Here is an 11,015-nt window from a genome sequence, read left to right as displayed (position 1 = left end):
AAATCATAAATGATTATACATATATGTTTGTTTACAAAGTAATTAATCATATATGATTATGGAGGTTGGTGGCAGAGAAGATGGTGGTGGCATAGGTGGTGGTGGTAGAGGTGACAGTGGTGGGGTCGGTTGGTGGCAAATTTGGTGGCGAGGAAGAAGGAACATGCGACATTGTATAATCATTTATAATTATAACTCTCCCGCCGCTCCGGTACGCTGGAGCACTGGAGCGGCAAATGAAAAATATATGGTTGAGGTTGAATCTCAAAATCTCTTTTTTTTTTCGGAATCTCAATGGAACTTATATATATATATATATATATATATATATATATATATATATATATATATATATATATATATATATATATATATCATGGTTGTAAAAAATCGGCCTAGGCAGCCGATTAACCGGCGCCTAGGCGCTTCATGGCCACCAACCGCCTACGAACAAGGGTTAGAGGGTAAAATAGTCGGCATTGGTCAATATCAGTCAAAACCGGTCCAAATCGGACTAAATCAGTCTAACTCGGAATCCAAGGCCAAATCAGTCCAGCTAACCATGGGCTCAAAAGAACCGGTTAGCCCACCGAGTAGTTGGGTTTAACTTTTTAAGGAACCTATGTCCTTTTATAAGATATGCGTGCCTTTATTTTTTGTCCCACCAGCGATGTGGGATGCCAAACTTGTAACCTTCATTTTTTGTTCACAACTCCATCAATGTGGGATGCCGACGGTGAAGCATGGGAATCTGACTGCTTTCTTACGAATTAAAATCGCTCGAAACGTGAAACCGCTGACTGTTTTCTTCTCCAAGCTATGGAGTCATCTTCTACGACAGACGACACAACACCTTTGGTCTGAATTCTTTACATGAAATCGATGCATATGGATTATCTACAGTTCTTTCACACAAGTTTTTTGCTTTCTCCTTTTCTGATTTAAGTAATCGATTGAAGGTTAGCACAGCTACAACATGGTTATGATGTGATTAGGCATGAGGTTGATTTTAGCAGATTTGGTGTTCCACCCTCTAGTGATTGTTGACCAGATAACAATCCGCTCTCCTCTGTATATGATTACTGAAATGCTTGTTATCGCAAATGCTTGGTATACGGTGCTCCTCCTAATCCGAATTAACTTGGAAATAATTTTGTCACATGTCACTCTCTCATTAACTTAGACATATGTCAGTATTTGGTATTTTTGAATAAATGTTTTATCCATTTGTCATTTTCTCATTTTTTTTATCTTTTCTTAATTAACACATAATATTTACACCTTAATTAATAATTGCCTTAATTGAAAATAGCCAATAAATTACAATATTACAACTCATATAGTATTTAATATGTTTCCTTTTAAATTCAATTTTAAAACTTAAAATTTAAATAAATTTTTGTTTAAACATCATATTTAATCTTTTTTATCCAACCCATATAACATACGAGTCTCACAACTAGTACCCTAATAAATTAAATTTTTTTTGCCACATGTCATTCTCACATTGATTTTGACAAATGTAATTTTCTCAATATTAGAGTAATTTTATTTCCACAAGTTATGTTATTATTATTTTCATTTTCTTTTTATTGCCACATTATCTACCCTAATAAATAAAGATCTTTTTGCCACATGTCATATTCTTATTTATTTTGTCACACGTAATTTTATGATTATTTAAATTAAATTTTATTCCACATGTTTTTTTTAAGGTTTTTTCTATTTTATTAAATTTCACATATTATTAAAATCTAATAATAAATGCATATCAATTTCATTAATGGACTTTCCTTCTAACTTCAAAATTACTAAATTAAAGTTTCACTAATTTTCTTTATTTATTTATCTAAATTATTTGTTTAAATTGAAAAGAGAAAAATAAACACTTTAATTTTTATAATTCAATATTTTTCTTACTTTTCTTATAAATTCAAACTTCTTAATTATTTTGAATTTTATCTTTATATTTTCTTTCAAATGAACCCATATAATACATGAGTCTCACACCTGATTAATGTAATTAAGACATACCATTATAATAATTAATAATCCAATTAATAATGCCAACTCAAAATTCGGTCATTTCTTGTCACAACTAGTATTTTAAGGCTAGGAAATTATGTCCATGTGTAATTTTTTTGTTGAATTCTTGTAACCCTAAGTATTATGTTATACATGTTATTCATTCAAAAACGACAATTTGAATAAAAAATTCACTTGTGCAAGCCCTAAACCTAATTTAATACGCTGCATTCACCCAATCTTGAGCTTGAAACCCTAACTTCCCGGTTCAAACCTCTTATTAGACCAGGATTCTCTTATTGGTCCTAATGGGCCAGTGAACCCTCAACTTGGTTCCCTTGGGCCAAGAATGCTCATTTGGACCCTAGTTGGACCCACATCCCTTAAATAATAGTATTTTGGGCCATAAGACCCTTCATGGGCCTTATTGGGCCGAAAAACATTCATTTGTTTTTCATGGGCCGAAAACCCATTTCATTCACCACATTTGGGCCGTAAACTCATAAGTGGGCCCACATGGATCGAAATTCTCTAATGGTCCAATGCTTTATCAAGCCCAAGACCCATGTTCTTTTCTTTCCTCCCATTCTTGGTTTTTTAAAAAATGGTGATTAGTAAGGTGACACCTCACTAATAACCATCAAATAACAATGTCGTTATCTAACATGTCTCCATGCACCAAATTAAGACCACCATGTAAAAACCACACCACCTCCTCTCTCTTCTCTTCTTATTCTCGGCCGAGGGCCACCCCTCCATCGCCTTCATTATTCTTTTCCCCTTCAAACAACAAAAATCCTCCCATATCTCTCTAAAACACTAAGAACTCCCTTCCATCTTTCTCTAAAAATCGTGTGGTGCTTAAGTAAATTCAAGGCTTCTACTTCAAGAATCATTAAGTTTGTTAAGTTATTATCACTCTCAATTGGTTTGTTTCCATTTCATGTTAAGATTCACACTCTTAAACACTCCATTTCATGATTCTTGCTTCCTAGAACTCCCTAAGCTCGAAAACTTATGTCAAAGAAACATCCAAGGTCGCAAACACCTTCATTCTCTTTCATTTCTTCATCAAAACCGATCCATCACCCAAGGTGAGCTTTATACCCCTCCCTTTTCATGATTTACTAACTTTTGGGGGAGAATACAAGTTGGTTTTGTGTTAAATCTAAGTATTTATGCATGCTTGTGTGTATTTTCATGATATTTTGTGTAAATGTTATGAAACTATGTTTAATACTCATGAGCTCGATATATCTCCAAGTCTTGAAGATCTTAGGAAAACAAGTTACTTTATGTAACTCATTATGATGTTGAAAAGATAAAACATGTTAAAGGATACTTGAAAACTAAAGAAAACCTAATGAAGGCCCATATTTGACAAATAAACAAAAAGTGAGCCTTTTATGATAACTCACGGTTTTGAGAGGACCAAAAGAGTCATTTTTGGATAAAAATGGGTTTTTATGAAATTCACGGTTTTGTAGGGGTCAAAAGTGTTATTTTTTACAAAATGGTCTTCTTTTGGGCTTTCATGGTTTTAATGGGTCTAAAATGCCATTTCTAACAAAGATGGGCCTTATTTGCAAACTTTCGGCTTTAATGGGCCTAAAATGTCATTTTAATAAAAGCGGGCCTTCTAAGTCATTTTGGATTTTTTTTTTGAAGCCAAAATGATCATTTTGATAACGAAGGAACTCTTTACGACATTTTACTCAAGTTGGGCCTTAAATACTCATTTAAACGCTTAATGGGCTTAAATACTCATTTATACGCTTAATGGGCTTGTATACTCATCTACATGCTTATTGGACCTATACGACACATTCCATGTTAACCGGGTCGATAACATTACATATATGATGTTTTGATATGAACAAATATATTTTTATCACCGATGATTTGTATTCAAAATACATATTTGAAACATTACTTAAAGCATTAAACAACGAGACACACTATTCGCGTAGATTTAGTTAAGGCTCTTGTGAGACACGCCTTCATTCGTACCTACCTAGTGTACATCATAAGTTCTGTAGTTATAACCAAAGTCTCCTAGAGGGAGAGCGATAATTTATGTATAGATCTATATGAGGTTGACACCCCCGTACCTGAGTTGTTCGCTACAGCTAAACGGGTCAGTCTAGGGTGACAAATGTCTTACCTTAAACAAGTGACGCCTGAAGAACGTCATGACAGGCATAACAGTCACATCAACCACGGTTATAACGACTCACATAGAGAATAACAAACAAATAAACTTACGGAATACATATACTCCTTTCGTGATACAAAGTACGAACTATACATTTTCATTACTCCGGTCTTGGGGTTAAGACCACACTTTTTCATTATACATAAAATATAAGATTTTTTGGGAAACTCTCTTTATACATCATCAAACAAGAACACACATGCTTTAATACAAGATCGGAACAAAACTCACAAACTATTTTTATAGAAAATATCGGATTTTCTGGTGTTTACAAACTACTACAAGGTTTTTCATACAAACTTACTTATGAACTCACCAACATTATATATGTTAACGTTTTCAAAATAACTTGTATTCTCGGGAACTCGATAAAACAGGTTGGTTGATAAGGAATGAAGAATTTTACTGTATTTCTTTGTTCTCACCATACTCGATATTTTTGGATGTAATTTTTCATACAGTTACAATGATGTAAACTACAATGGTTGTTATGTTTTATGTATGGTGATGATGTTGTCTATGATTCATTTATATACATGTGTGATGATATTACAAAATGAAGTCACCCGCCGTCGGACGTTTCCGCCGTCTGGTTCGGGGTGTGACATTTCTTATGTATATCCATAAATTGATCTCTATTTACATAAATAATAGTGTATAATTATAATATTGATATGATTAGCTAAAATCAAGGAACTGTTAGTTAAATAATTTCCTAAATAATTACTAACATTGACAGTGATATTGTTGATGTTATGAAATGAAATCATTTTACTGTAACAAATTCCATGGCATATTTTTAGTTCTTGAACATACGCCAAACTGAAACTTATTTTCTTTGAGAAATTAAATATTCTCCTATTTTTCTTCCTACAAATCCTCTTACCCAATTAAATGATGATTTGTGTAATATTAGTATACTAAAATATCATTAAATTTCATTAAATGAGCATTAAATGTTACATATGTCGCTATTTAATTGGATATGATGATTTGTAGGAACAAAAAGTAGGAGGATATTCAATTTCTCATTTTCTTTTCTATGACAGTCACAGGATGAGTGTGGACATCTAATTAATATTGCTAAACCTCACATTCAGAAGTCAAAAGAGATAGATAGTGTTACATGCAATATAAAATATACTAGGTGCAAAGTTTCTTCTTTATCAATTTAGCTATTTCTATGCTTCTTTTTACAATCATGTTTATCTTTGGAGCTTCATTTAATTACATGGGTTCGTACTTATGAGATGTGGTATATTTATGGATAGATGATAATATGAATGATATAGTTCATCCACTGAGAAAATGATTACAGACTTCACATTTTTATCTTTAGTTACGATTTTTCGGAACTATTATTAATCTGTTATAAATTTATGAGGTGCATTCAATTTTACAAAAATTGATTCAACTTTTCTGTGATGATTAATTTAAGATCTAGCATGGTATGTATACTATGGTAACAAGCTTATTGTTGTTATGATTTGATCAAAATGAAAAAACAAATAATAATAATAATAATAATAATAATAATAATAATAATTAGCATTTTTGGATACTTAATATGAGTCGATCAAAATCAAACATCAAAAATAATTTATACTCTGTTTTCATATATCGTTTATGGTAACCATCTTTCAAAATCTTTGAAAAAAAAAAAACCTTCAATATCATTTTAAGTCTTATAAACAAACACATGAGATATTTCAACTTCTTTGTCTTTCAAATCATTTAAAATCTTAGATTTTTTGATTTATTTGAAATCTTACAAAACAATTTTACAATGCAAATGTCTCCGGAGGAATTCTGGTTTATCATATATATCATGTTTAACTAAAGATGAACTGGGATCAAATTCCATTATCAAAAGCTGAAATTTTCAGTTTCCCTGCATAGGAAAGCAGAAAAATGTCTCCTAAACAATGAAATTTTCCACATTGTCATTTACATTCTTAAACCAATTCAGCAGGCATCTTAATAAGAATTGCTATCATTTAACCTACTATGAGTTGCTATCATTGGTAGAGCTCTGCATATATTTCCAAAAATTCCACATAAGTTCAACAGGTAAAGAAACGCATTTGATTTTTCAAAGTCATAGCATACACAGTACAAGTACAACTGATAGTTCAATTAGCTTTAAGAACAATATCAAACTTATCAGAAAAATCCAAACTGAGTATTTGGGATCTGTTATTACTGCAACAACTACTTCGACACTAAACAATCTCCCCCTTTGTGGCCTGTCACTTTGAATATTAATCCTTCTTCAATTCTGGGAATAAAACAGGAACCAATTCCAACAAAAGTTCTCTGACCTTCAACCACCACCTTAGCATATCCACAGCTTTCTTTCTCTCAGGTTCAGAATTCTTAGAATTCAACATAATCCTTTGAATCATTCCCTCCAACACATTATTAGGGAATCTCTCTTTCTCATTCATCCTGAAGAATACTTTCCTTGATCTACCACCTGCTACCCTAACTGAATAAGTTGAACCCCATGTTGGTTCTGTAACCATTTCTCCACCACCAATATTATCAATTCCTTCGGCATCTTTATTTGGTAACTTTACTTTCTGATTTATAGCTCCAGCCAAGACTATATCAGTTCGAGCTATGTCTCTATAATAGTAACAGAGAAAAGCCTTGATAGACTGCATCACAACAGAATTTGGCTTCAAACCCCATTCTTTTGAAAGCTTCAGCAAAACAACTAAATCATGTGGATTCAGATTTGGGAAATCAGCAATCGTGAAAGTAATATCATCCATAATGTCTCTCCGAACAACAAACTTGAAATTCTGAAACACCTTTTCAAAACTTTCGGTCTTCATGACAGACTCAACGCTTCTGATCATCTTTGGACTCCAGGAATATTTTGAAGGTTTCCCAACAAAAGCATAGAAACGAACAAGTCTTTCGTTATATGACAAATCACCAACTTTTTCATTGGTCTTTGGACCCATTATAGGATAGCCATATGCCCTTGGAGATATAGGAAAATCAAATTGCTTTTCCAAAGAATTGATGACTGAGTAGCTTTCTTTGGGAACAAGGTCAAACACAATATTTTCAGAAAATCCCAGACTTCTTATCAATTTTACCCTATTCTCAGCTTCCATTTTTTCTTCTTCAGCAACTCCTTTAACGTACTCTGCATCAAAATTCAATTGGGAACGGTTTCTTTCCTCAGTTTTTCTCTGTCTCAATTCTTCCTTACTTAGCACTTCCATCTTTTCTTTTCTTTTTGAAGTTGGTTCAGAACCTAATAAAGGCATCGTAGCAACAGCAGTTGAACCAATTAAAAGAGATTTTGATAATGGGAAAGGAATACTCTTTATGAATTGGGTAGAAACAGGAAATACAACAGTGTTTGATATGGTAGATGGTAAGGCATATTCAGAAGATGGAACAGGAACAGATGTCAAAGGTTGAAATGAAGAAGTACCTTTGGATGACGTAAGAATGATGTCTTGAATCTTGAGATTCAATTCCTGACTTTCTCCTTCACCCCTTTGTTTCAAAGGTGACAAAGATACAATTGGATTAACAACACTTGTGTAAGAGCGAAGAAACTCAATGTGGGCTAACGCTTTTGTCAACTCATTTTGTAAAGTAATTTCTCTCTGTTTCGCTTCCGTAAGAGATTCATTTAGACTTTTGAGAGAATTTTCATGTTGACTTTTGAGATCACCAAATACCATGTTTAAAGACTCCTCATTCTCTTCTCTCATCTTCGAGATTTCATCAAGAAGCTTTTTGCACTCATTAAACATAACTTCTTGTACCTTTGTCATTTGGGAATTGATTTCAATATTTACGTGGGCTTTAAAAAGATCAAAACCACTCGTTAATGAATCAATCTTTTTGTTTTGATCAGAAAGCATGACCGACCAATCAGCAAACATTTTTTCTTGATTCGAATGTTGGGCAGATTGAGTATTGGAATCAAGAGACCGTAATACAACATTAAGCTTACGATTCAACTTCTTAAAATCTCTTTTAGACATCGACTGATTATTATCTTCGTCATCCTCTTCATCAGAATCAACTAAACCTTCACCAAGTGCAGCCATCTCAAAATCATCGACAACATCATCAAAAGAAGGACCTTCCCCGGCCTTAAGCACAACTCTATCAACCTCTTCTTCTTCTTCAAAAATGGTTAGAGGTTCAGGGATAGAGATTGGTTTGGAAATATGAGTTTCAAAAACAGGTTCTGAAATGGGAACTGTCTCAACCAATGTAGTTTCGTCTGGAGTTGTGGAAACGGATATCGGAATTGTCTCCACTAAAGAAGTTTTGACAATTGTCTGGGTTGTGGTTATAGGAATATCTTCTTCAAAATTCGAATCACTATGATGTTGTTGCTCATCCTCTTCTTCGACAACAGATTCTTCAACAATCTTTGGTTTCTTCACTCGCTTTGACTTTCTTACAGCTTCAACTTTAACAAATGGAGTTTTTCTTTTCTGCGCAGTCATTCTTGTAACTCTTGTAATCTGAACATCTTCTTGAGGTAGTGGTTGAGGTGTTGGTCGAACAGGATAAGGAATGATAAGAGAAGCCCTGTATTGATCCAAAATCCTACTTGGACATTTAATCAAACTTAACATTTCTTCAGGAATTTGACCAACAAAAGAGGAATGAGACTGATCAGCTTTGGTTGGAATACTAATTTGATGAATCAGCGTCTTCGGAACTTCAGACTCATCAATTGGAATTTTGTGAAATTCATAAGCCTGAGAAACTATTAAGGCCCAAAATCTATGTGCAGAAAGTTCAGTTGCCCTTTTTGAATGTTTGATACTATCAACAAATTCATTCCAAAGCACAGTAGCAAAATCAACATTCACACCTTTATATAACCCATACATAAGAGACAATAACTCTTTGGGTCCAGCATCCAATCCACCGGTACGACTTGTTAAGCCACGAAGAATGAAACCAAATAGCAGACTCCAAACAGCAGGAAGCCTGCTCTTTTTGAAGTCAGATACCTTCTTCATATAAGGTTCATGACCCATAGAATTGAACACATCAATGAGCTCTTCACTTGTTGGAGTAACATATGGTCCTTCAGTTGGAAGACATAAAAGTTTTGCAAAATCTGTCTTAGAAATTGTTGTTCGCTTCCCACCTTGAAGTTCAAAAGAAACTGTATCGTTCGCTTTGTTGACAATTGCTGTAGTGAATGCTAAAGTGACGATTCTCCTTGGAACCTCTTCAGCCGTTGACAAAGCTTTATTTAGAAAAGAACATTTCATACATTCCACCATAATCTGAAGATATTTTGGATACTTGTATGGATTCAAAATGGCTTGACAATTGCTTGACTGAGAAGTAAGGGTCGGCATTGAAGAATCTTCACGTTCAGAAACTGCAGTCATTATTTGGGAATAGCAGATGAAAATCTTGAACTAGGGTTATTGATTTGCTTGAAAGAGTTGGGAATGGTAAAAATAATCTAATATTTCCAAAAAATCCCCATAAGTTCAACAGGCGAACAAGCGCATTTGACTTTTCAAAGTCATAGCATATGAGTCAAATGTAGTGAAGAGAACAAGCACTTCAACGAAAAATGTTCCATGGCTTACTCTATCTGCTTATCCACAATCATCACATTAGCATATCGCATATAAATCACAAATAATGGATCAAGTAGAATATCAAACTTACCCGAAAATTTCAATTTTACCCAATTCTGTTACAAATTGCAATTGTCGATGAAGACTTGGCAGCTTGCAGGTATGAGATTGTAGTATGATTTTGAAAACTTGACTGAGCAAAGCGTGCCCTAATTCTTCCACTGTAACTTTGAAGCGACAAAAGCCAAACTGAACACTCCTGTTCACTTTTCGAAGAAGCCAACACTTACCGAGCGGTTTGTTGACCATAATAAAACCCAATGTCACAGACCAGATTTTTTAGTTTGTTGACTACATGTTAGCTTGGCCCAACCAAAAAAAACACAAACACGCACAAAACAAAAAAAAAATATAACTTGTAGGATTAGTATTATTATGGTTTAACCAATTATTACTTTCTTTAAAGTCTCGTGTTTTTTGCATCTAAGAGTATAAGCTTGATTTTTACCGGTTAATTTGGATAATCTACCTATTGTAACCGGTTGTCGACCCCAAGTGAGAAAAAAATTGTTGACAAGGCACTTTATGTTTCCATATTAGATGTTGATGTGGCTATCTATTAACCCAAACATGGAGCTTACGGTAAACAGTGATGGATGAATAACAACAAACAAGCAAAAAAAAAGTTTTCACTAAAAAGAAGAGCAAACAAAGAAATAATAAATAAATATTCAATTTACTAGGCATTTGCATAAGCAATGATCAAATAAAGCATTACCAATGTAATAATATAATTATGTCGTTTCTAATAATATAAGATAATGGAAAAATAAAGTCTTGTAGTAATATCTTCTCTCATAATATAGAATGAATATTACTGGTATAGTCTAGTCATGTAAAATAATTGTTAGGTAATCGTTTTGTAATCATGGACTATCCATAAGAGTCTTCTATCATGTAAAAATAAGGCTTTTGTCCCGAATGAATAAATTAGAGTTAGAATGTGTAAGACTTATGTACTCTCAAAATCTTTTGTGTTGAAATTTATATTTCTGAATAACAGAGTTCATTCATCATCCAAGATCCAAAATCATCCATTAAAAAGACTATTATTCAGAGTTTATTCAGCATCCAAAATCCAAAACCATCCGTTAAAAAGTCTAATATTCAGGTCATTTACT

General features: G+C 33.3%; 1 protein-coding gene across 2 annotated transcripts; it reads right to left on the bottom strand.

Annotated features, from left to right (window-relative positions):
- Positions 1–6,302: 6,302 nt before the first annotated feature.
- Positions 6,303–10,153, bottom strand: LOC111885229 (uncharacterized). Of its 2 annotated transcripts, XM_023881507.3 has the most exons (3): positions 9,926–10,151; positions 7,695–9,848; positions 6,303–7,511 (listed from the first exon to the last, which is right to left on the bottom strand). In XM_023881507.3, exons 2-3 carry the CDS (start codon positions 9,634–9,636, stop codon positions 6,502–6,504), a joined length of 2,952 nt encoding a protein of 983 aa, XP_023737275.2. In that variant the 5' UTR covers positions 9,637–9,848; positions 9,926–10,151; the 3' UTR covers positions 6,303–6,501. The 2 variants fall into 2 exon arrangements, with proteins under 2 accessions (XP_023737275.2, XP_023737273.2); XM_023881505.3 differs by having other exon boundaries at positions 6,303–9,848; positions 9,926–10,153.
- Positions 10,154–11,015: the final 862 nt, after the last annotated feature.

This window comes from Lactuca sativa, chromosome 9 (assembly GCF_002870075.4).
Source record: "Lactuca sativa cultivar Salinas chromosome 9, Lsat_Salinas_v11, whole genome shotgun sequence".
Classification (NCBI taxonomy): domain Eukaryota; kingdom Viridiplantae; phylum Streptophyta; class Magnoliopsida; order Asterales; family Asteraceae; genus Lactuca; species Lactuca sativa.
The sequence above is the reverse complement of the archived record's forward strand: the minus strand, read 5'-3'. Positions and strand labels throughout refer to the sequence as shown.